Source organism: Coregonus clupeaformis, chromosome 2, assembly GCF_020615455.1.
Source record: "Coregonus clupeaformis isolate EN_2021a chromosome 2, ASM2061545v1, whole genome shotgun sequence".
In the NCBI taxonomy this organism is placed as follows: domain Eukaryota; kingdom Metazoa; phylum Chordata; class Actinopteri; order Salmoniformes; family Salmonidae; genus Coregonus; species Coregonus clupeaformis.
The window spans coordinates 473,659-500,590 of record NC_059193.1 but is presented as its reverse complement, the minus strand read 5'-3'; the positions used below and the strand labels follow the sequence as shown (position 1 = coordinate 500,590).

At 44.8% G+C, this 26,932-nt stretch overlaps 1 protein-coding gene across 1 annotated transcript in view; it reads left to right on the top strand.

The window, feature by feature from the left end:
* The window catches only part of LOC121577094 (cGMP-inhibited 3',5'-cyclic phosphodiesterase A-like), a 245,804-nt gene that overhangs the window by 155,769 nt on the left and 63,103 nt on the right, over positions 1 to 26,932 (top strand). The window contains exons 3-4 of the mRNA XM_041890866.2: positions 17,963 to 18,115; positions 18,463 to 18,576. Of these exons, the coding sequence (XP_041746800.2) occupies positions 17,963 to 18,115; positions 18,463 to 18,576 (267 nt within the window). The remainder of the gene's footprint in view (positions 1 to 17,962; positions 18,116 to 18,462; positions 18,577 to 26,932) is intronic.

Here is a 26,932-nt window from a genome sequence, read left to right as displayed (position 1 = left end):
AGAGAGATTGTCCTTCTGGAAGGTTATCCCATCTCCACAGAGGAACTCTGGAGCTCTGTCAGAGTGACCATCGGGTTCTTGGTCACCTCCCTGACCAAGGCCCTTCTCCCCCGATTGCTCAGTTTGGCCGGACGGCCAGCTCTAGGAAGAGTCTTGGTGGTTCCAAACTTCTCCCATTAAAGAATGATGGAGGCCACTGTGTTCTTGGGGATCTTCAATGATGCAGACATTTTTTGGTACCCTTCCCAGATCTGTGCCTTGACACATCCTGTCTCAGAGCTCTACGGACAATTCCTTCGACCTCATGGCTTTGTTTTTGCTCTGACATGCACTGTCAATTGAGGGACCTTATATAGACAGGTGTGTGCCTTTCCAAATCATGTCCAATCAATTGAATTTAAAACAGGTAGACTCTAATCAATTTGTAGAAACATCTCAAGGAAGATCAATGGAAACAAGATGCACCTGAGCTCAATTTCGAGTCTCACAGCAAAGGGTCTGAATACATATGTAAATAAGGTATTTCTGTTTTTTATTTTTAATACATCTGCAAAAACCTGTTTTCGATTTGTCATTATGGGGTATTGTGTATAGATTGATGAGGAATATGTGTTATTTAATCAATTTTACAATAAGTACAAAAAAATTTGGAAAAGGGAATGGGTCTGAATAGAGTGCCTTAAGAAAGTATTCACACCCCTTGACTTTTAACCATATCTTGTTGTGTTACAGCTTGAATAAAAAAAGTAGCTTTTTTGTCACTGGCCTATACACAATACCCCTTAATGTGGAATTGTGTTTTTCGTTTTTGTTTTAACAAAATTAATAAAAAAAGGAAAAGCTAAAATGTCTTGAGTCAATAAGTATTCCAACCTCTTTATTATGGCAATCCTACATAAGTTCTGGAGTAAAAATGTACTTAAAAGGTCACATAATAAGTTGCATGGACTCACTCTATGTGCAATAATAACACGATGGTGCCGATAGACATTTCTGTTTGTAGCTCCTAAGAAACTTTGCGGTGATATTTCTTACATTATTAGCCCAGACCGTTTTTTTGTGTTATTACATACAGCTGGAAATAACTTTTGGATATCAGAGCGGCGGTAACTCACCAGCATTCCAACCAGAAATACGACTTTTCCGAATTGGATCCTTTGTTCGTATCCCCCAAGGCAATTTAACTTATTCCAGAGGCTGCTCCAAGATGCCGCCGGCGGAGAAGAGGTATTCGGAGTGGACTTCTAGTCTGACTCAGGATGCGTGCACACCATCCACCGCTTCCGAGTATATTACTCGCTAATGTTCAATCCCTGGACAATAAAGTAGACGAGCTCAGGGTGAGGATCTCCTTCCAGAGAGACATCAGAGACTGTAACATACTCTGTTTCATGGAATCATGGCTCTCTCCAGATATACTGTCTCTGTCCATACAGCCAGCTGGGTTCTCAGTACATCGCGCAGACAGGAATAAAGAACTCTCCCGGAAGAAGAAAGGCGGAGGTGTATGTTTCATGATTAACTACTCATGGTGTGATTGTGTAACATACAGGAACTCAAGTCCTTTTGTTCACCCTACCTAGAATACCTCACAATCAAATGCTGACCGTATTACCTCCCAAGAGAATTATCTTCGGTTATCGTCACAGCCGTGTATATTCCCCCTCAAGCCGATACCACGACGGCCCTCAAGGAACTACACTGGACTTTGTGCAAACTGGAAACTGCATATCCTGAGGCCGCATTTATTGTAGCTTGGGACACTGAAAGTGTTAACCACCACATTTAACTACGGCAAGGTGACTGGTAATATGGTTGAATACAAACAGTGCATTAAGCCCTCCGTAAGTCAATCAAACAGGCAAAATGTCAGTACAGAGACAAAGTGGAGTCGCAATTCAACGGCTCAGACACGAGATGTATGTGGCAGGGACTCCATTCAATCACAGATTACAAAGAGAAAACCAGCCACGTCGCGGACACCGAGGTCTTGCTCCCAGACAAGCTAAACACCTTCTTCGCCCGCTCTTTTTTTACCCAAGGACTGTGGGCTCTCATTCTCTGTAGCTGACGTGAGTAAGACGTTTAAGCGTGTTAACCCTCGCAAGGCTGCCGGGCCAGACGGCATCCCTAGCTGCGTCCTCAGAGCATGCGCAGACCAGCTGGCTGGAGTGTTTACGGACATATTCAATCTCTCCCTATCCCAGTCTGCTGTCCCCACTTGCTTCAAGATGTCCACCATTGTTCCTGTACCCAAGAAAGCAAAAGGAACTAAACCTAAGACCCTCACAAACTTTTTCAGATGCACCATTGAGAGCATCCTGTCGGGCTGTAACACCGCCTGGTATGGCAACTGCACCACCTGCAACCACAGGGCTCTCCAGAGGGTGGTGGGTCTACTCAACGCATCACTGCATACTGCCTGCCCTCCAGGACATCTACAGCACCCGATGTCACAGGAAGGCCAATAGGATCATCAAGGACATCAACCACCCGAGCCACGGCCTGTTCACCCATTATCATCCAGAAGGCAAGGTAAGTACAGGTGCATCAAAGCTGGGACCGAGAGACTGAAAAACAGCTTCTGTCTCAAGGCCATCAGACTGTTAAATAGCCATCACTAGCCGGCCTCCACCCAGTACCCTGCCCTGAACTAAGTCACTGTCACTAGCCAGCTACCACCCGGTTACTCAACCCTGCACCTTCAATAATGGAACTCTGGTCACTTAAATAATGTTTACATACTGTTTTACTCATTTGATATGTATTTACTGTATTCTAGTCAATGCCATCCTATTCAACTATTGCTGTATAGAGGAGGAGACAGAATTCCCCGGAACCCAGACGGCAGTAACCCGGAAGAGGTCTCCTGGAGGAACCGGTTTCTTTTATTTTTCTTTATTGTTTTAAATACACACCCTTGAAACTGAAGTATCACACTTGTGTCCGTGTCTGATCTGTGTAAATGTCTTGATCAAACCACCTGGTCTGCCACACTAGACACACTTGTCTAAATTGATAGGTCATGTGAAAGAAATGCTATAATCACCCCCCAGGCACATCTAGCTAAGTGGATAGGTCACTATTGTACATGTGTTATGAAATACAATAGATGGCTGTAACCACCCCCAGATAATGTAATACACCTGGCTAACTTGATGGTCATGTAATCATCTGGCGAAGTGCAGTCTTTTGTTTAGACATGTAGCTAGCTAGCCAGCTAGCTAAACAATTAACCATAATCCCAACCCATACTACTAGAAATACAAAATTATTGTCATATCTAGCCATCATGCATGAAATACTGTAGTATGAATCTGCAGGTAGCTAAAGCTAACCAACATTTGAAACGTATAATATCTGAAAATGTAGCTGGACTAGTAGACCATCACAAACTTTTCCCACTGATCTTTGTTGGTAGCACCTGCTAAATGCAGGGCAGCAATGTTGTTGAGCAGTAGAAACACTTTTGCAGTTCTTTATGGCTAACATTATATCTTTCAAAAGAGTCGCGGTAGCAAGGACTATCTATACATACTGAGCAGCTCATGTTATAGACAAAAGCATGCTACATGGCAGACCAATCCGAACTCATTTCTCGGCATGTCCAGCCCTTCCATTAGCTCAGCCAATCATGGCTAGCGGGAAGGTTCCTGACTTTTTCAGTGGCTAAACAACTAAGCTCATCATTTAAATGTTGTACTCGTATTTACAGATGGAATACAAGTTTGTTATTAAGGCACATGAAAGTGAACTTGTTCCAGAAGGCATTTCTGGGCAAAAACACATTTTGCTAAAAAAAATATATATACATATATGTTCAAATGCCTCTCCTGTGAAGTAGTGACGTGTGACATACGCCTAGCTTCCTGAAACGGGTCACATTTGTTAAAATATGTGACTCATTTCAGGAAACTAGATGTACAGTGGGGGAAAAAAGTATTTAGTCAGCCACCAATTGTGCAAGTTCTCCCACTTAAAAAGATCAGAGAGGCCTGTAATTTTCATCATAGGTACATGTCAACTATGACAGACAAATGAAGGAAAAAAAATCCAGAAAATCACATTGTAGGATTTTTTATGAATTTATTTGCAAATTATGGTGGAAAATAAGTATTTGGTCACCTACAAACAAGCAAGATTTCTGGCTCTCACAGACCTGTAACTTCTTCTTTAAGAGGCTCCTCTGTCCTCCACTCGTTACCTGTATTAATGGCACCTGTTTGAACTTGTTATCAGCATAAAATACACCTATCCACAACCTCAAACAGTCACACTCCAAACTCCACTATGGCCAAGACCAAAGAACTGTCAAAGGACACTAGAAACAAAATTGTAGACCTGCACCAGGCTGGGAAGACTGAATATGCAATAGGTAAGCAGCTTGGTTTGAAGAAATCAACTGTGGGAGCAATTATTAGGAAATGGAAGACATACAAGACCACTGATAATCTCCCTCGATCTGGGGCTCCACGCAAGATCTCACCCTGAGGGGTCAAAATGATCACAAGAACGGTGAGCAAAAATCCCAGAACCACACGGGGGGACCTAGTGAATGACCTGCAGAGAGCTGGGACCAAAGTAACAAAGCCTACCATCAGTAACACACTACGCCACCAGGGACTCAAATCCTGCAGTGCCAGACGTGTCCCCATGCTTAAGCCAGTACATGTCCAGGCCCGTCTGAAGTTTGCTAGAGTGCATTTGGATGATCCAGAAGAGGATTGGGAGAATGTCATATGGTCAGATGAAACCAAAATAGAACTTTTTGGTAAAAACTCAAGTCGTCGTGTTTGGAGGTCAAAGAATGCTGAGTTGCATCCAAAGAACACCATACCTACTGTGAAGCATGGGGGTGGAAACATCATGCTTTGGGGCTGTTTTTCTGAAAAGGAACCAGGACGGCTGATCCGTGTAAAGGAAAGAATGAATGGGGCCATGTATCGTGAGATTTTGAGTGAAAACCTCCTTCCATCAGCAAGGGCATTGAAGATGAAACGTGGCTGGGTCTTTCAGCATGACAATGATCCCAAACACACCGCCCGGGCAACGAAGGTGTGGCTTCGTAAGAAGCATTTCAAGGTCCTGGAGTGGCCTAGCCAGTCTCCAGATCTTAACCCCATAGAAAATCTTTGGAGGGAGTTGAAAGTCTGTGTTGCCCAGCGACAGCCCCAAAACATCACTGCTCTAGAGGATATCTGCATGGAGGAATGGGCCAAAATACCAGCAACAGTGTGTGAAAACCTTGTGAAGACTTACAGAAAACGTATATAACAAAGTATTGAGAAACTTTTGTTATTGACCAAATACTTATTTTCCACCATAATTTGCAAATAAATTCATTAGAAATCCTACAATGTGATTTTCTGGATTTTTTTTTCTCATTTTGTCTGTCATAGTTGACGTGTACCTATGATGAAAATTACAGGCCTCTCTCATCTTTTTAAGTGGGAGAACTTGCACAATTGGTGGCTGACTAAATACTTTTTTTCCCCACTGTATATCGCGCATCACCACTTCACAGGAGAGCCATTTGAACTATGATGTCGGCGACCGGGAGCTTCTGGCGGTGAAGTTTCTCATCCTCACTGACCATCGGAACTTGGAGTAGATATGGACAGCGATGGCGGCTGAACCCGCGCCAAGCAAGGTGGGCCCTTTACTTCACTAGATTCAACTTCACCCTGTCATATCCCCCAGGTTCAAAGAACATCAAAGCCGATGCCCTGTCCCTTCTCCACGATTCGGGAGTGGTTCCTGTCCTGATTGCGCACATCATTCCCCCCTCCCGAATCGTTGGCCCCATGCTTTGGGATGTAGAAGTGGAGAGGGAACCCACGCCTGCTACCTGCCCTCTGGAGCGCACCTACGCCCCCACGGGGGTAAAGGATTGGCTGTTGACCTGGGCGCACACATCCCTCGCCGCTGGACACCCGCACCATTCTATCCATCTCTGCAAAGTACTGGTGGCCCACCTTGGCGCAGGACTTCACTCGCTATGTCAATTCCTACTCCATATGTGCCCAAACCAAATCTCCCCGGCACACTCCAACAGGGAAACACCTTCTCCTTCCCGGGCCTCAGCGGTCTTGGTCCCATCTGTCCATAGATTTAATTAATGATCTCCCCCCATCTGATGGTTTCACCGCTATTACGGTTGTTGTGGACAGATTCTCTAAATCCTGCTGTTTTATCTCTCTCTCTCTGGTCTCCCTACCTTTCTCCAGGTCGCTGAGGCATTGTTCCAGCAGGTCTTCCGGCACTATTGCCTTCCGGATGTAAGAATATTAGAAGATAAATACACAAATCAAATCAAATCAAATTCTATTTAGCATTTGTCACATACACGTGTTATAGCGGGTGTAGCGAAATGCTTGTGCTTCTACCTCCGACAGTGCAGTAATATCTAACAATTTCACAACATATACCCAATACACACAAAAAACTAAGGAATGGGATTTAAGAATATATATATATATAAATATATATGGACAAGCAATGACAGAGCGGCATGGATTAAGATACAGAATAATATTATAGAATAGAATGCAGCATATAAATATGAGATGAGTAGTGCAAGATATGTAAACATTGTTAAAGTGACTAGTGTTCCATTTCTTAAAGTAGCCAGTGATTTCAAAAGGCAGCAGCAGCCTCTAATGTGCTAGTGATGGCTATTTAACAGTCTGATGGCCTTGAGATAGAAGCTGTTTTTCATTCTCTCGGTCCCAGCTTTGATGCACCTGTACTGACCCAAAATCATCTCCTATGTTGTTGATGTTGAGTGAGAGGTTATTTTCCTGGCACCACACTCCCAGAGCCCTCACCTCCTCCATGTAGGCAGTCTCGTCATTGTTGGTAATCAAGCCTACTACTGTTGTGTCGTCTGCAAACTTGATGATTGAGTTGGAGGCGTGCTTGGCTACCCAGTCATGGGTGAACAGGGAGTACAGGAGGGGGCTGAGCACGCACCCCTGTGGGGCCCCAGTGTTGAGGATCAGCGAAGTGGAGATGTTGTTTCCTACCTTCACCACCTGGGAGCGGCCCGTCAGGAAGTCCAGCACCCAGTTGCACAGGGCGGGGTTCAGACCCAGGGCTTCGAGCTTAATGATGAGCTTGGAGGGTACTATGGTGTTGAATTCTGAGCTATAGTCAATGAACAGCATTCTTACATAGGTATTCCTCTTGTCCAGATGGGATAGGGCAGTGTGCAGTGTGATGGCAATTGCATCGTCTGTGGATCTATTGGGGTGGTAAGCAAATTGAAGTGGGTCTAGGGTGACAGGTAAGGTAGAGGTGATTTGATCCTTGACTAGTCTCTCAAAGCACTTCATGATGACAGAGGTGAGTGCTACAGGGCGATAGTCATTTACTTCAGTTACCTTTGCTTTCTTGGGTACAGGAACAATGGTGGCCCTCTTGAAGCATGTGGCAACAGCAGACTGGGAAAGGGAGAGATTGAATATGTCCATGAACACACCAGCCAGCTGGTCTGCGCATGCTCTGAGGACGCGGCTAGGGATGCCGTCTGGGCCGGCAGCCTTGCGGGGGTTAACATGCTTAAATGTCTTAATCACGTCAGCCATGGAGAAGGAGAGGCCACAGTCCTTGGAACTGGGCCTCGTCAGTGGCACTGTGTTATCCTCAAAGCCGGCGAAGAAGGTGTTTAGCTTGTTTGGAAGCGAGACGTCGGTGTCGGTGACGTGGCTGGTTTTCTTTTTGTAGTCCGTGATTGTCTGTAGACCCTGCCACATACGTCTCGTGTCTGAGCCGTTGAATTGCGACTCCACTTTGTTTTGCCAGTGTAATTATCTTGCGGAGTGAGTAGCTACACTGTTTGTATTCTGCCATATTCCCAGTCACCTTGTCATGGTTGAATGCGGTGGTTCACGCTTTCAGATTTGCGCGAATGCTGCCGTCTATCCACGGTTTCTGGTTAGGGTAGGTTTTAATAGTCACAGTGGGCACAACATCCCCTATACACTTCCTGATAAACTCAGGACTGTCCCAGTCCGCGTGATCAAAACAATCTTGAAGCATGGATTCCGATTGGTCAGACCAGCGTTGAATAGTCCTTAGCACGGGTACTTCCTGTTTGAGTTTCTGCCTATAGGAAGGGAGAAGCAAAATGGAGTCGTAGTCAGAATTGCCGAAAGGAGGGCGGGGGAGGGCCTTATAACCATCCCGGAAGTTTGAATAGCAATGGTCGAGGATTTTAGCAGCGCGAGTACAACAGTCGATATGTTGATAGAACTTCGGCAGCCTAGTCCTCAAATTTGCTTTGTTAAAAATCCCTGGCTACAATAAATGCAGCCTCAGGATATGTGGTTTCCAGTTTGCATAAGGTCCAGTGAAGTTCTTTGAGGGCCGTCGTGGTATCGGCTTGAGGGGGGATATACACGGCCGTGACTATAACCAAAGAAAATTCTCTTGGGAGATAATACGGTCGGCATTTGATTGTGAGGTATTCTAGGTCGGGTGAACAGAAGTACTTGAGTTCCTGTATGTTACTACAATTACACCACGAGTCGTTAATCATGAAACACACACCTCTGCCCTTCTGCTTCCTGGAGAGATATTTATTCCTGTCTGCGCAATGAACTGAGAACCCATCTGGCTGGACCGATTCCGACAGAATATCCCAAGAGAGCCATGTTTCCGTGAAACAGAGTATGCTACAGGCCTTGATGTCTCTCTGGAAAGAAATCCTTGCCCGTAGTTCGTCGACTTTGTTAACTAAAGATTGAACATTAGCGAGTAGAATACTTGGAAGCGGTGAGTGGTGTGCGCGCCTCCTAAGTTGGACCAGCAGGCCGCTCCGAGTGCCTCTCCTCCGCCGGCGATGTTTTGGGTCAGCCGCTGGAATCAGTTCAGTTGCCCTGGGGAGTGCAAACAAAGGGTCTGCTTCAGGAAAGTCGTATTCCTGGTCGTAATGCTGGTGAGTTACCCCCGCTCTGATATCCAATAGTTTTTCCCGGCTGTATGTAATGATGCAAAACACTTTCTGAGCTAATAATGTAAAAAATAATACATAAAAAAACAAAATTCTGCAAAGTTTACTAAGAGCTAGTCGCGAGGCCGCCATCTTCGTCGGCGCCAGGTACATTTCAAATACACTGTAAAGGGTTTTCCGTAAATTTGACAGTATCTTACTGGCAGCTAGTGGTATGTACAGTAAGGTACAGTATTTCATATTGCAGTACACCTAGGGCTGTTACGGTAATTAGGCTTCTCCAAGCTCTGATGTAGCTGATTGTCATTAGTAGCCTAACTGCCTGGTACTCAGCACTCTATTGTCCCTCTAATCACTCTGACATCAATGCAAATGTAATCGAAAATCTAATCACTATTTAAGTGCATAGATGACATTTATTTTTTTCCCCCTGCCCCTGTTTCGAGACAGGTGCCTGATAATGGTCCATTCTAAATCAAAACAATAAATCAAGAATAGTCTGATGGGTGACAATATTAGCCTATCACTTGTGAATGATATATTATCACTTGTGAATGATGCCCAGCTTGTGTGCAGTAAGGCCAGAAACAGCACATGCCTTTTTCTCTTTACTTTTTCAAATCATAGTCGCACACCTCATGTAGCCTAGCCCATAGGCCTATATGTTTTGATAAGGTTTGTATCACAACTAAAGTGGCCAAATAACTTCTTAAAATTAAGCACATTCATCCACTATACAACGTGTGTAGAGCCTAACTGGCATACATACGCAGCATGTGAGTTTCAAGTTTGGGGAAGATCATTTTCACCATAATAATGCACCTTTATAATAAAAGCAGGTAATAAATAAAGTACATGCACAATTGCATTTGCGGTCACTTTTGAGAATGGTGTTTTACCGCTAATTGATTGCATTTTGGAACATTTGCGCTTATAGCCTACTGCCGTGTGTGCATTGCTGCACTTATAATGTGAAGAAATAGCCTAATAGTTCATCAACATTTTTAGCTAAACCTTCTGATTTGCTTTAAAACGTTTTTTTGATGCTAGTGGTTGTATTCATTTGGGATCTATCGTATCCCACAACTGTCCCAGACTATGTTTGGAATATTTATTTCTCGCACAGAATAGAATAGGTTAACTTTTGTACAATGGGGGATAGTAGATTGACATAGGCTAGTGTTTTTGCTGTTCGTTAGGCCTAATCATCTTGTTGGCTGACGAAAAGTAAATGTGGACAGTTCTTCCAACATCTTCAATATGCACCTTGGAATTTGATAAGGATGTGCGCCATTGGGTCCTCGATGTGTCTGTCTTCACTTGTAGCCTGTAAGAAGGACCCGATCACGTGATGGGCATTGGCTAATAAGAATTTAGATATCTGAGAGAGCCATGTGAGTGATAGGTGCTTCAGAGCACGCAGCTGGGAGAAGGGAATTATAATTATTATATTCAGCCCAAGGGCACAACGGCTACTGGCCGCAAAAGGCATGGATTTTTTTTAGGGGTAATTACGGCCACACAAAGGGGATGCCGCCGGGAAATTCAAGGCATTATCAAGTATTTGTCAAATTGTGAATGAGGGACTGATGAAGTGTGTGCAGCCTGTGCAAAAAACAAAGCAGAGCTCATGCCTTTCATGCAACTTTTTTCAAATCATCATTAGAGTCACATCATGCAGCCTTAGAATGTATAAAAAATCTAAACATATAGCCAAATGTTTGTATCACAACTAAAGTTGCATAAATAACTCTAAATTAAGCATATAGAAGGAGCTGTTTCTTTGTTAACCATTCAACACAGAATAGCCTCATATGCGCACTCCCTCAAATGTTTTGGAGAAAATATCATTTCTATTTTATTCAGCTATATTCAGTTGTATTTTTCATATTATAAAACAATATAAATTAATGCCACGGAATTCTAAGCAAATCTTGTCTGCTAAATGAACTAGTGTAGCCCACAGCCAAATGGCATACAGCGGCTTGCGAAAGTGGATTTTTGGGGGGTTTGTATCATTTGATTTACACAACATGCCTACCACTTTGAAGATGCAAAATAAAAAAGAATTGTGAAGCAAAGAAGAAATAAGACAAAAAAACTGAACCCCCCACCCCCCCGCCACCCAGTATCAAAACTTTGTAGAGCCACCTTTTGCAATTACAGCTGCAAGTCTCTTGGGGTATGTCTCTATAAGCTTGGCACATCTAGCCACTGGGATTTTTGCCCATTCTTCAAGTCAAAATTGCTCCAACTCCTTCAAGTTTGATGCGTTCTGCTGGTGTACAGCAATCTTTAAATCATACCACATATTCTCAATTGGATTGAGGTCTGGGCTTTGACTAGGCCATTCCAAGACATTTAAATGTTTCCCCTTAAACCACTCGAGTGTTGCTTTAGCAGTATGCTTACGGTCATTGTCCTGCTCGAAGGTGAACCTCTGTCCCAGTCTCAAATCTTTGGAAGACTGAAACAGGTTTCCCTCAAGAATTTCCCTGTATTTAGCACCATCCATCATTCCTTCAATTCTGACAAGTTTCCCAGTCCCTGCTGATGAAAAACATCCCCACAGCATGATGCTGCCACCACCGTGCTTCACTGTGGGGATGGTGTTCTCAGGGTGATGAGAGGTGTTGGGTTTACGCCAGATATAGCGTTTTCCTTGATGGCCAAAAAGCTCAATTTTAGTCTCATCTGACCAGAGTACCTTCTTCCATATGTTTGGGGAGTCTCCCACATGCCTTTTGGCGAACACCAAACGTGTTTGCTCATGTTTTTCTTGAAGTAATGGCTTTTTTCTGGCCACTCTTCCGTAAAGCCCAGCTCTGTGGAGTGTACGGCTTAAAGTGGTCCTATGGACAGATACTCCAATCTCCGCTGTGGAGCTTTGCAGCTCCTTCAGGATTATCTTTGGTCTCTTTGTTGCCTCTCTGATTAATTCCCTCCTTGCCTGGTCCGTGAGTTTTGGTGGGCGGCCCTCTCTTGGCAGGTTTGTTGTGGTGCCATATTCTTTCAATGTTTTAATAATGGATTTAATGGTGCTCCGTGGGATGTTCAAAGTTTCTGATATTTTTTTATAACCCAACCCTGATCTGTACTTCTCCACAACATTGTCCCTGACCTGTTTGGAGAGCTCCTTGGTCTTCATGGTGCCGCTTGCTTGGTGGTGCCCCTTGCTTAGTGGTGTTGCAGACTCTGGAGCCTTTCAGAACAGGTGTATATATACTGAGATCATGTGACAGATCATGTGACACTTAGATTGCACACAGGTGGACTTTATTTAACTAATTATGTGACTTCTGAAGGTAATTGGTTGCACCAGATCTTATTTAGGGGCTTCATAGCAAAGTTTTATTTTATTTTATTTCACTTCACCAATTTGGAGTTTTTTGTGTATGTCCATTACATGAAATCCAAATAAAAATCCATTTAAATTACAGGTTGTAGTGCATTAAAATAGGAAAAATGCCAAGGGGGATAAATACTTTTGCAAGGCACTGTAGCTGGATCAAGGCCTAACATAAGGACAACTCAGAGTATGCTATTCCGTTCTTCTGAAATAGACAACATTTTCTTCATATCATTGTTCTTTAGACCTGTCTAAAATAAATAATGTATTTATTGTGAAGGTGTAGGCTATATTAAATGCATATATTAGACTTTTTTAAATGTAGATGTTCCAAAGGTCTGCATCAGTGGCTTGTAGGCTATGCGTGGAAGCCAGGAGTTGTTAAATGTGTTTATGTTAATTAACGGTCAATTACCGTGAGACCGGCAGTTATTTGCTTGACAATCACCGGCTGACAAGTACACCTACTGTAATCTAAATACAGTATTAAAGCAAGTACTGTGTAATGACACACAGTAAAATATCGTAGAATTGACAGTATTTTACTGTAAAAAAAAGTAAATGCTACTGTAATCTTAATGAATGAATGGATGAAATTCATTGAGCGGAGATGGGGTTTGTATTTCACAGTATTTTTCTGTAATTACATTGGATTGGCGCAAGCTGGTTGGCTGCTACATAATGTGTGTATCAATGAACTTCTAGAGGCCTTAACAAATGCTTCCAAACTGGCAAAAACTACAGGGAAAAACAGATCAAAAGGATATGGCAAAATGCTCAACCAGTAAAGGTTTAAGACTTGCTTCCACTGCAATCTGTCCCCTATACATTTTAAAATTGACGGGGCACTGCTACCACATACCAGTTAAATTGGTACAGCATTCTCACTAACGGTTGCAACAAATATAGCCTCTTACAAGGCACTCCTCAAAATATGTTAATGAGGCAGAAACAACAATATCATGCACCCACTAGTGGTCAACATGTTTGTGGCTCGAACCCACGGTTAATGTGCACTATCATTTTAGAGTGTGTGCCACCAGGAAGCAATGATAAAGACGGTACAACTTTTATTTTATGAGGTACAATAAACTTAAATGTTGTATAGACCTCCTTTATCTTTTTTCCGTATAAGCACATGGATGTGTGTGAAACGGATGAGCAAAAACGTGAGATTTTGTCATATACACTACCGGTTAAAGGTTTTAGAACATCTACTCATTCAAGTGTTTTTCTTAATTTTTGTAGAATAATAGTGAAGACATCAAAACTATGAAATAACACATATGGAAACATGTAGTAACAAAAAAAGTGTTAAACAAATCAAAATATATTTTATATTTGAGATTCTTCAAATTGCCCCCCTTTGCCTTGATGACAGCTTTGCACACTATTGAATGAGTAGGTGTTCTAAAACCTTTGACCGGTAGTGTATGCAAAAACGTGCCTTTTTTAATTTTGTCTAACGTTACTAGCTAGTAGCCTAGTCAAGGATCTATCATCAAGCATTGTTGGCACTCTTTACTTGAGACAGACCAAGCGGAACAAAAGTAAACCTTGATTTTGGAGTATTAAAATGTCCCTCTGGTGACCAAGTTGACCGATAAAAAAAAAAAAATGCAATTGGTTGGTGGATATAAAGTCTAAGATCTTTGATAGGCTGATGCGGAATTTGTTACAGGAAATAATCACTGTCAGCTGGTGAGGTTAGCATAGGCCTAACTTGTGCTAGGTTATCTGATGGGATCATCTACAATGTAGCATTCTATCACATGCTACTAAGTCGATGATTGTAATTGGCTGATAGGCATTTCGAGATGGAGGTCCAGGTTAAATTTAAACTTTTTTTTAAATATTCGCAAGTATGGACCTAACACATTCATCAACATCATGATACTCTCTGGTTTTCTCTCTATTGTTGGACTCAGACTGGACAGGGACTGTTGTCTTGCATCACTCTCATCCTCTGTGGTGTGTTTCTTGTGTTTCTCATTGCAGCTGTAGTGTGTTTTCTGTCTCCCACTGTGTGTATGCTTGTGCGTGAGTGTGTGTGTATGTGTGCGTGCGTGTGTGCATGTGTGTGTGTGTGTGTGTGTGTGTGTGTGTGTGTGTGTGGCATCCCCCTTAGGGTAAAGACAGAGTCTGTCAAGCCAGCTGTTCTACTTCCCTCTTCGCTTCCTTCTTCACATATCTGTGTGTTCGTGTGTGTGTGTTTTCGTGTATGTGTGCATGTGTTGCGAGATGAAAGACTCATTACTCCTCAGCTTATACATCAGTGGATAATAGGGGGAAGAGGGGAGAAAAAAGACAGACAGAAAGATAAAGGAACAGAGACAAAATAAAGGGAGAAACAGATCAGATCAAATTGCGCAGAATATAATAATAATAATATAATAATAACAAGAATAACCTTACCATGAAATGCTTTCTTAAAAGCCCTTAACCAACAATACAGTTTTAAGAAAATAGAGATAAGAAAATATTTACTAAATAAACTAAAGTAAAAAAATAACATAAAATAAAAAAGTTACGCAATAAAATAACAATAATGAGGCTATTTACAGGGGGTACCGGTACCGAGTCAATGTGCGGGGGTACAAGTTAGTCGAGGTAATTTATACATTTAGGTAGGGGTAAAGTGACTATGAATAGATAATAAACAGCGAGTCTTGCTCACATCGGCTATGGAGAGCGTGATCACACAGTTGTCCAGAACAGCTGGTGCTCTCATGCATGCTTCAGTGTTGCTTGCCTTGAAGTTAGCATAAAAGGTATTTAGCCCGTCTGGTAGGCTCGTGTCAGTGGGTAGCTCGCGGCTGGGTTTCCCTTTGTATTCCGAAATAATTTGCAAGCCCTGCCACATCTGACGAGCGTCGAGCCGGTGTAGTAGGATTCAATCCTGTATTGACGCTTTGCCTGTTTGATGGTTCGTCTGAGGGCATAGCAGGATTTCTTATAAGCGTCTGGATTAGTGTCCCGCTCCTTGAAAGTGGCAGCTCTAGCCTTTAGCTCGGTGCGGATGTTGCCTGTAATCCATGGCTTCTGGTTGGGCTATGTACGTGCGGTCACTGTGGGGACGATGTCATCGATGCACTCATTGATGAAGCCTGTGACTGAGGTGGTATAGTCCTCAATGCCATTGGATGAATCCCGTAACATATTCCAGTCTGCTAACAAAACAGTCCTGTAGCGTAGCATCCGTGTCATCTGACCACTTCCGTATTGAGCGAGTCACTGGTACTTCCTGCTTTAGTTTTTGCTTGTAAGCAGGAATCAGGAGGCTATAATTATGGTCAGCTTTGCCAAATGGAGGGCGAGGGGATACTTTTGTATGTGTCTCTGTGTGTGGAGTAAAGGTGGTCTAGAGTTTTTTTTCCTCTGGTTGCACATGTGACATCCTGTTAGAAATGAGGTAAAACAGATTTAAGTTTGCCTTTATTAAAGACCACTAGGAGCGCCGCTTGTTTGCTTATGGCTTTATACAGCTCGTTGAGTGTGGTCTTAGTGCCAGCGTCGGTTTGTGGTGGTCAATAGACAGCTACGAAAAATATAGATGAAAACTCTCTTGGTAGATAGTGTGGTCTATAGCTTATCATGAGATACTCTACCTCAGGAGAGCAATACCTCGAGACTACCTTAATATTAGACAACGCGCACCAGCTGTTGTTGACAAATAGACACACACCCCCATCCCGGATGTAGCTGTTCTGTCTTCCCGATGCACGGAAAACCCAGCCAACTGTATATTAGTATATTATCCGTGTTGTGGTTCAGCCACGACTCTGTGAAACATAAGATATTACAGTTTTTAATGTCCTGTTGGTAGGATAGTCTTGAACGGAGCTCATCCAGTTTATTCTCCAGTGATTGCACATTGGCCAATAGAATGGATGGTAGTGGCGGGTTACCCACTCGCCGACTAATTCTCAGAAGGGACGCTGATCTGCGCCCCCTGTATTTCCTTATTGTCTTCATGCGAATGACAGTGATTTGGGCCTTGTCCGGGAGCAACATTATAACCTTTGCGTCAGACTCATTAAAGAAAAAATCTTTGTCCAGTTCGAGGTGAGTAATGGCTGTTCTGATATCCAGAAGCTCTTTTCGGTGGTAAGAGACAGTGGCAGAGACATTATGTACAAAAGAAGTTACAAACAATGCGAAAAAACACACAAAATAGCACAATTGGTTAGGAGCCCGTAAAACGGCAGCCATCCCCTCCGGCGCCAGAATACTGGTGCAGTGTCGTGTCATGTTCCCTCCCAAAACACACCTTTCTTGCACTTTTTTTTTCTCTCCAGCAATTCTGAGCTGTTGCTGTAAAAAGTGAACGATTTCAATAATTGAAAATTAAAACAAATCTCAGTTTCCACAAACAAGACTGAATAACAGTGAAAAGCCCTTTACGCACACGTTGTGAAGACTATAAGGTCAACATGTTGCCATGTTGCCAGTATAAGCAGAATCATTCGGGGTGCATATGCAGCTGGCTGGTGTAAAAGTGAATGGGAGTTTGATGGGAGAGAAATAGTAGGGGTGGAAAGGGAACTCATTATTCTGCATCCCAAATGGCACCCTATTTCCTACAATGTGCACTACTTTTGACCAGAGCCCTATGGGTGCCATTTGGGACACACTCTTAACTGCTTATTAGATTAATGAGTTGGCTAGGCGGAGTGACCTGTGTTTAGCTGTGGTGGTCACTGCCTTGGGCAGGACAATTAAGGGAGAGTAGTGGTGAACTTTTAGCTTTTCCCTTGGCAAAACAAGGTCCTCTCCTTCCCACCCTCCCTCACACACAAACTAGGCATGACGTCTAAACTGTGGGGTAGACTGTCTGAAAAAAGACTAGAGGTCAGCAGGTTCAAATGTTATAGGTCAAAGGTCAAATTCCATTTAAGGCACTACTATTGAGCTAAATATTAACTAACTTTCCATGAAGTTATGTCCAGCTGAATATAGCTTATGTTTTTAAGCCGAATGTTACAAATGATCTGTCCAAATGTTTAAATGGCTGTCATACAACTATGTTTACTCATAATCTACTACTCTACTATTACCCCACCCTACCCCAGTGCTGCTGATGTTGTTGAGCTCTGGGTTCAGTGGAGCCGTATAAGGGATAGTGTAGTGCCTGTGTAGTATGCGCGCATGCATGCGTGTGCGTGCGTGCTCTTGAAGAGAGCCCTGTAAATTAGTTCAATGTCACCGCTAACCAACTGCTAACCTCTGTATCTCCTCATGCCGGAGAGACCATGTTCCCTCTCATTCCGCCAGCCACCCAGGCAGACCTGCACGTACCCCTGACCTATGGTCCACACACAGGCCCCCTCACAGCCAGACATCCATTAATTAGCATCCCCTCCCATTAGCCACATTAGCATCAGTCATGATCTCCTTTTCTGTCCTCCCAGTCCGGTAGACGGTATTGTAGGATCAAGACCCAGACTAACAGGCTCAGAGACAGGTTCTTTCCACAGGCAGTGCGGAAACAGAACTGAATGGCTGATTGTACATAGGCCTGTCTTACTGCACTACTTTATGTATAACAGCTTTGGCTCTGAGGAGTAAGATTTCCAATGGGTTCATTACTAATTATATAATAAGTAATGAACAAATATATTATTAATTAGTTATCTTCATCGCCCTCTCTCCCCCTGCAGTTGTCGGGTACCAGTGTGGTGGTGGATATAGCTGTGATGGGCGAGGCCCATGGACTGATCTCAGACCTGCTGGCGGACCCCTCGCTGCCCCCCAACACCTGCACCTCCCTACGGGCCGTCAGCAATCTGCTCACCACACAACTCACCTTCCAGGTAAGAGTTGAACTATATGTATTATGTATGTGGCTGTTTGGGATTTGCTCACCTTCCAGGTAGGAAAATATAGCTTGAGTGTCACTCTGTTTGTGCTATCATGACAACTTCTTGTCACACATTGCCTTTACTAAACAATGTTTGGCTTGATAATGACAGCAATGGAGTAGCCAAGAACACAAACAGATCTGGGATCAGCCTAATGAAAAGATGCATTAAAAGTATGAACAGTGCCTTTCAAGTGCACAATGAACTGCCAGTCTTGCCAAATCTGTCCATTATTTTGGCTACCTGATAATAACAAGGAAGACAATTGAAATAAGTTATTAATTTATTAATTATTCTAGCCCCTGCACCGGCCACGCCTCGCTCCCCTGGGCATCAACCTAGGAGATGCCTACACCTGCTCCGACTCAGAGGAGGGGCCTGAGAAGGGGGAGAGGAACAATACCTTACCTAAGGTAAAGACAGATGCATTATGGGAAAGCACTGCATGATGGTAAAATGAGAGTGTGGCTATAGAGCCTCTTAGTGAATTTTCCTTTTGAGGAATTTGTTCAAGTTTAGCAGTATAATAACCAATCTTTACAAGAAACTTTGACATGGTCATCACATGGAATGCCAGGATGCCATACTGTGAAATACTGTATATTATTGTATTTTCAACATTATAGCCCACCTTTATAATTGTTATTCAACTTTATAGCCCACCTTATCGTTCCTTATGGCTTACATACAGTACCACATAGTGGAGCCTAGCACACATATGTTCATGTTTCAGTAGCTGTGTACCATAATGAGTAATAGTGCTTTATGCTTTTACCGTCAAAGAAAGGACTATATGGCTTCCTGTGATGTCACCCAGGCGATGGCAGCTTTCTAAATGAGTGCTACTCCTGCCATTAAATATTCCATCTTAATTTAATACTTTTTCTAACCCAAATTCCAAAAGGTACTGGAAAAGACAGATATGACGACTAAGCACAGAAAAAACGAGTTGAAAAAGGGCAAAAACATCACAGTAGGCGAGGAGAGATGCCAAACCCCTCACTAACACGTAATGATTCGGAGGAACTGCCACCATCACCACCTAGCATTAGCTCAAGTGCTAATGGTGTAGAGACGATACTGCAAGATCTACGCAAGTTTCGTCAGGAGATGAACAGAAAACTGGAGGAAATATCTGTCTCCGTGGCTGGATTTAAACAAGAAGTCACCCGGCTGGACGGACGAATAGGACAGGATCAACGACACAGAGAATGTCTGTTCCCGTAATGACAGACTACTGAGCTACCTGCTGACGAGAGAGAAACAACTTGAAAAGATGCAAACAGCTCAAGTCTTTTTCAAGACGCGAATCGAAGAGAATTCTGAGACTGAAAGAACTCATAAAACTACCACCTGAACTTGACTACAGCTGGAGAGGGCGCACCGGGCCCTGACACCGAAGATGCGAGTGCCCCAGCGAGATCCTTCGTGGTGAAATTCCTGCACTTTCAAACAAAGCAGATGGTGCTATCAAATCAAATTTTAATGGTCACATACACATACAGTGTGGAGAACAAGTATTTGATACACTGCCGATTTTGCAGGTTTTCCTACTTACAAAGCATGTAGAGGTCTGTAATTTTTATCATAGGTACACCTCAACTGTGAGAGACGGAATCTAAAACAAAAATCCAGAAAATCACATTGTATGATTTTTAAGTAATTAATTTGCATTTTATTGCATGACATAAGTATTTGATACATCAGAAAAGCAGAACTTAATATTTGGTACAGAAACCTTTGTTTGCAATTACAGAGATCATACGTTTACTGTAGATCTTGACCAGGTTTGCACACACTGCAGCAGGGATTTTGGCCCACTCCTCCATACAGACCTTCTCCAGATCCTTCAGGTTTCGGGGCTAATTGCAAACAAAGGTTTCTGTACCAAATATTAAGTTCTGCTTTTCTGATGTATCAAATACTTATGTCATGCAATAAAATGCAAATTAATTACTTAAAAATCATACAATGTGATACAATGTGATTTTAGATTCCGTCTCTCACAGCTGAAGTGTACCTATGATAAAGATTACAGACCTCTACATGCTTTGTAAGTAGGAAAACCTGCAAAATCGGCAGTGTATCAAATACTTGTTCTCCCCACTGTATTTAGCAGAAGTTATTGCGAGTGTGGCGAAATGCTTGTGTTCCTAGCTCCAACAGTGCGGTAGTATCTAACAATTCACAATAATATACAAATCTAAAAGTAAAAGAATGGAATTAAGAAATATATAAATATTAGGACGAGCAATGTCGGAGTGGCATTGACTAAAATACAGTAGAATAGAGTACAGTATATACATATGAGATTAGTAAAGCAGTCTGTAAGAATAATTAAAGTGACTAGTGTTCCATTATGTCTCCCGAGTGGCGCAGTGGTCTAAGGCACTGCATCGCAGTGCTAGCTGTGCCACTAGATATCCTGGTTCGAATCCAGGCTCTGTCGTAGCTGGCTGCGACCGGGAGACCCATGGGGTGGCGCACAATTGGCTCAGGGTAGGGGAGGGAATTACTGGCAGGGATGTAGCTCAGTTAGTAGAGCATGGTGTTTGCAACGCCAGGGTTGTGGGTTCGATTCCCATGGGGGGCCAGTATAAAAAAAAAAGAAAGATGTATGCACTAACTGTAAGTCGCTCTGGATAAGAGCGTCTGCTAAATTTTTTTAAATGTAAATTATTAAAGTGGCCAGTGATTCCATGTCTATGTATATAGGGCAGCAGCCTCTAAGGTGCAGGGTTGAGTAACCGGGTGGTTGCCGGCTAGTGATGGCTATTTAACAGTCTGATGTCCTTGAGATATAAGCTCTTTTTCAGTCTCTCGTTCCCAGCTTTGATGCACCTTTACTGACCTCGCCTTCTGGATGATAGCGGGGTGAACAGGCCGGGGCTCGGGTGGTTGATGTCCTTGATTAGCTTTTTGGCCTTCCTGTGACAGCGGGTGCTGTAGGTGTCCTGGAGAGCAGGCAGTGTGCCCCTGGTGATGCATTGGGCAGACCGCACCACCCTCTGGAGAGCCCTGTAGTTGCGGGTGGTGCAGTTGCCGTATACAGCGGTTATACAGCCCGACAGGATGCTCTCAATTGTGCATCTGTAAAAGTTTGTGAGGGTCTTAGGGGCCAAGCTGAATTTCTTCTGCCTCCTGAGGTTGAAGAGGCGCTGCTGCGCCTTCTTCACCACACTGTCTGTGTGGGTGGACCATTTCAGATTGCCAGTGATGTGTACACAGAGGAACTTGAAGCTTTCCACCTTCTCCACTGCGGTCCCATTGATGTGGATAGGGGCGTGCTCCCTCTGCTGTTTCCTGAAGTCCAAGAGCAGCTCCTTGTTTTGTTGATGTTGAGGGAGAGGTTATTTTCCTGGCACAACTCCGTCAGGGCCCTCACCTCCTCCCTGTAGGCTGTCTCGTCATTGTTGGTAATCAGGCCTACTACTGTTGTGTCGTCTGCAAACTTGATTGAGTTAGAGGCGTGCGTGGCCCGTCAGGAAGTCCAGGACCCAGTTGCACAGGGCTGGGTTCAGACCCAGGGCCCAGGGCTTAATGATGAGCTTGGAGGGTCATTTGGTGTTGAAGGCTGAGCATTCTTAAGTAGGTATTCCTCTTGTCCAGATGGGATAGTGCAGTGCGATGGTGATTGCATCGTCAGTGGATCTATTGGGGCGGTAAGCAAATTGAAGTGGGTCTAGGGTCTCAGGTAAGGCAGAGGTGATATGATCCTTAACTAGCCTCTCAAAGCACTTCATGATGACAGAAGTGAGTGCTACGGGGCGATAGTCATTTAGTTCAGTTACCTTTGCTTTCTTGGGTACAGGAACAATGGTGGACATCTTGAAGCAAGTGGGGACAGCATACTGAGATAGGGAGAGATTGCATGTCCGTAAACACTCCAGCCAGCTGGTCTGCGCATGCTCTGAGAACGCGGCTAGGGATGCCGTCTGGGCCGGCAACCCTGCGAGGGTTAACACGCTTAAATGTCTTACTCACGTCGGCCACGGAGAACGAGAGCCCAAAGTCCTTGGGAGCGGGCTGCGTTGGTGGCACTGTGTTATCCTCAAAGCGGGTGAAGAAGGTGTTTAGCTTGTCCGGGAGCAAGACCTCTGTGTCCACGACTTGGCTGGTTTTCCCTTTGTAATCCGTGATTGTCTGTAGACAGTGCCACATATGTCTCGTGTCTGAGCCGTTGAATTGCGACTCCACTTTGTTTCTGTACTGACGTTTTGCCTGTTTGAATGCCTTATGGAGGGAATATATCTACACTGTTTGTATTCAACCATATTACCAGTCACCTTGCCATGGTTAAATGCGGTGGTTAGCGCTTTCAGTTTTGTGCAAATGCTTCCATCTATCCACGGTTTCTGGTTTGGGTAGGTTTTAATAGTCACTATGGGAACAACATCCCCTATACACTTTGTGATGTCACGAGAGGCTGTGTCCTGGAGGGACGTTACATCCCCCTGAGGTGGCTGCAAACCCAGACAGCTATGGCTCCATCTGCTGGTATGGTCGGGAACTCCACCCCTCTATGGCCAATCTTCCCACGCAGCTGGAACAAATGAGGAGCTGATGAGCTGAAGGTTTGGGAAGGGAAGAGACACAGTCTCCAAGCTGGGCTCTCTGGAGGACAAGAGTGCTGCACGTCCACTTCCATGAGGAATATAAGGATTTGGAGATACTTACCTTTGGGAAATACTCACCTTTGGATATATGCACCTGTGGAAATACGTGAGAGATTTTTGGAAGGACTTTTGGCTGGGTTGGCCACTAGCTGCAACGTGGACTACAGTAAGGCTGGGGAAAAGTTATCTGAGCGAGTGAGAATTATGATTTTGGATGTGGAAGAGACATCCCTGAACTGTTAACCCTTAAAGAGCCACAAGAGAACAGAATTTTGTTATATTTTCGTTAATTTCCCAAGACCTATAATAAAATCCTTGTTTTGTTTGAACCTTGTCTCCTTGCACTACTTGAGCAATCCCGCTGAAAGCTGTGTAGCCTCTCGTGACGTCACAACTTCTTGATGAACTCAGTCACCGTGTCCGTGTAAACATTAATGTTATTCTCAGAGGCTACCCGGAACATATCCCAGTCCGCGTGATCAAAACAATCTTAAAGCATGGATTCCAATTGGTCAGACCAGCATTGAATAGACCTGAGCACGGGTACTTCCTGTTTGAGTTTCTGCCTATAGGAAGGGAGGAGCAAAATGGTCGTGGTCTGATTTGCCGAAGGGAGGGCGGGGGAGGGCCTTGTAGGCATCTCAAAAGGGGGAGTAGCAGTGGTCTAGTGATTTTCCAGAGCGAGTACTACAGTCAATGTGTTGATAGAACTTTGGAAGCGTTTTCCTCAAATTTGCTTTGTTAAAATCCCCAGCAACAATAAATGTGGCCTCAGGATATGTGGTTTCCAGTTTGCATAAAGTCCAGTGTAGTTCCTTGAGGGCCGTCGTGGTATCGGCTTGAGGGGGGAATGTACACGGCTGTGACTATTACTGAAGAGAATTCTCTTGGGAGGTAATACCGTCTGCATTTGATCGTGAGGTACAGTGAGGGAAAAAAGTATTTGATCCCCTGCTGATTTTGTACGTTTGCCCACTGACAAAGAAATGATCAGTCTATAATTTTAATGGTAGGTTTTTTTGAACAGTGAGAGACAGAATAACAACAAAAAATCCAGAAAAACGCATGTCAAAAATGTTATAAATTGATTTGCATTTTAATGAGGGAAATAAGTATTTGACCCCTTCTCAATCAGAAAGATTTCTGGCTCCCAGGTGTCATTTATACAGGTAACGAGCTGAGATTAGGAGCACACTCTTAAAGGGAGTGCTCCTAATCTCAGCTTGTTACCTGTATAAAAGACACCTGTCCACAGAAGCAATCAATCAATCAGATTCCAAACTCTCCACCATGGCCAAGACCAAAGAGCTCTCCAAGGATGTCAGGGACAAGATTGTAGACCTACACAAGGCTGGAATGGGCTACAAGACCATCGCCAAGCAGCTTGGTGAGAAGGTGAAAACAGTTGGTGTGATTATTCGCAAATGGAAGAAACACAAAAGACCTGTCAATCTCCCTCTGCCTGGGGCTCCATGCAAGATCTCACCTCGTGGAGTTGCAATGATCATGAGAACGGTGAGGAATCAGCCCAGAACTACACAGGAGGATCTTGTCAATGATCTCAAGGCAGCTGGGACCATAGTCACCAAGAAAGCGAATGGTAACACACTACGCTGTGAAGGACTGAAATACTGCAGCGCCCGCAAGGTCCCCCTGCTCAAGAAAGCACATATACAGTTTGCCAATGAACATCTGAATGATTCAGAGGAGAACTGGGTGAAAGTGTTGTGGTCAGATGAGACCAAAATCGAGCTCTTTGGCATCAACTCAACTTGCCGTGTTTGGAGGAGGAGGAATGCTGCCTATGACCCCAAGAACACCATCCCCACCGTTAAACATGGAGGTGGAAACATTATGCTTTGGGGGTGTTTTTCTGCTAAGGGGACAGGACAACTTCACCGCATCAAAGGGACGATGGACGGGGCCATGTACCGTCAAAACTTGGGTGAGAACCTCCTTCACTCAGCCAGGGCATTGAAAATGGGTTGTGGATGGGTATTCCAGCATGACAATGACCCAAAACACACGGCCAAGGCAACAAAGGAGTGGCTCAAGAAAAAGCACATTAAGGTCCTGTCACAGTTCCCTCAGCCAGAACCCAAAAGCAGACCAGGACAAGGAGAGTTGAACGAAGGTGAGGGTTTATTAGATACGACAAAAGGTGCAGAATAATCCAGGGACAGAGCGGGCGGCGTGGTTGAGTAGTTGGGGGTGCAGTACTGGGTCCAGTGATGGCTCGGCAGCCGCCGACCATCAGGCAGAGGTGGGGTGAAGGTTCCGGACGTGTGACTGCAGGTGGAACAAAAACGGAGGTAAGAACACAAAAACTCAACAAAGTACAAAATAACAAAACTCACGCTAGAAAGCTCTACACTGATACACAGAACACCTACTGTTCATGGCTAACGATCCGGCAGGAACTGGATGTTTGGCCAGAGCCTAAAAAGGGTGATGATGAGGGCCAGGTGTGCAGATTGCTGACGGGATGCAGGTGCGGAAAACAAGAGAGCTCCCCGGAGCGTTCCCGAACCCTCGGGAAACTGGAGACTACGAACAGGAAACACTAGTCACCAGACAGGACCCGACTCAGACTGCCGGGATCGTTACAGTACCCCCCCTCCGACGAACGCCACCGGGCGGACCTCCCGGAGCGCCAGGATGGAGGCGGTAGAAATCCCTGATGAGGTCAGCATCTAGGACCTGTCGCCGCGGAATCCAACTCCTCTCTTCAGGACCATACCCCTCCCAGTCCACGAGATACTGGAAACCCCGGCCCCGCCGTCTGGAATCCATGATGCGACGCACCGTGTAGGCAGGACCACCTCCGATCATCCGAGGAGGAGGAGGAGGAGGCGGAGGAGGCAACAGAGGACTGAGGAAGACAGGCTTGAGGCAGGAGACATGAAAGGTGGGATGGACTCTGAGCGTCCTCGGTAGTTTGAGTCGAACTGCCACCGGATTGATCACCTTCTCCACCACAAACGGACCAATGAACTTCGGTAACAACTTCCTAGACTCAGTCCGTAACGGAAGATCCCGTGTGGCCAACCAAACCCTATCTCCGATGGTATAGGTGGGAGCGGGGATCCGGTGACGATTCGCCTGGAGCTGATACCGATCCGAACCTCTAAGGAGTGCCTTTCTGGCCCGATGCCAGGTCCGGTGGCAACGACGAATATGAGCCTGAACAGAAGGCACTGATAGCTCCTTCTCCTGAGAAGGGAACAGGGGAGGTTGGTAGCCATACAGGCACTGGAAGGGAGACATCCCAGTGGCAGATGTAGGGGAGAGTATTGTGGGCATACTCAACCCAAGGCAACTGAGAGGCCCAGGAGGTGGGGTTGGAAGAGACCAGACAGCGTAGCGTGGATTCCATCTTCTGGTTGGCTCTCTCCGCCTGACCATTGGATTGGGGGTGAAAACCAGATGTGAGACTGACTGTAGCTCCAATGGCCAAACAGAAGGACTTCCAGACAGCAGAGGTAAACTGAGGGCCACGGTCGGAAACGATATCACTGGGCAAACCGTGGACCCTGAAAACCTCCCTAACCAGGATCTCGGACGTCTCCGAGGCAGAGGGAAGCTTGGCAATAGGCACAAAGTGGGCGAACTTGCTGAATCTGTCCACGATAGTCAGAACGACCGTGTTCCCCTCAGAAGCGGGCAACCCAGTGACGAAGTCCAGGGCCAGATGCGACCATGGACGCCGGGGAATAGGAAGGGGGTGAAGTAGTCCAGAGCTGGGCCGATTGGTACTCTTATTCTGCGCACACACTGGACAGGCAGCAACAAAACCCCGAGTATCCTCGGCCATGGCAGGCCACCAAAAACGTCTGCGAAGAAACGCCATAGTCCGAGCCACGCCGGGGTGACAAGCCATCTTGCTGGCGTGGGACCATTTGAGGACAGCAGGACGAACCGACTCAGGCACAAACAACCGACCGGGTGGACCGTTACCGGGACCGGGCTGAGTCCGAAGGGCCGCCAGCACCTCCTCCTCAATCTTCCACATCACTGCTCCCACGACGCAGTTCCGGGGAGAATAGTCTCGGTCTTGGACCCACTCTCCTCCGTCTTGGAGAACATCCGGGACAAGGCGTCCGCCTTGCCGTTCTTAGATCCAGGTCGGAACGTCAGGGCAAACTTGAATCGT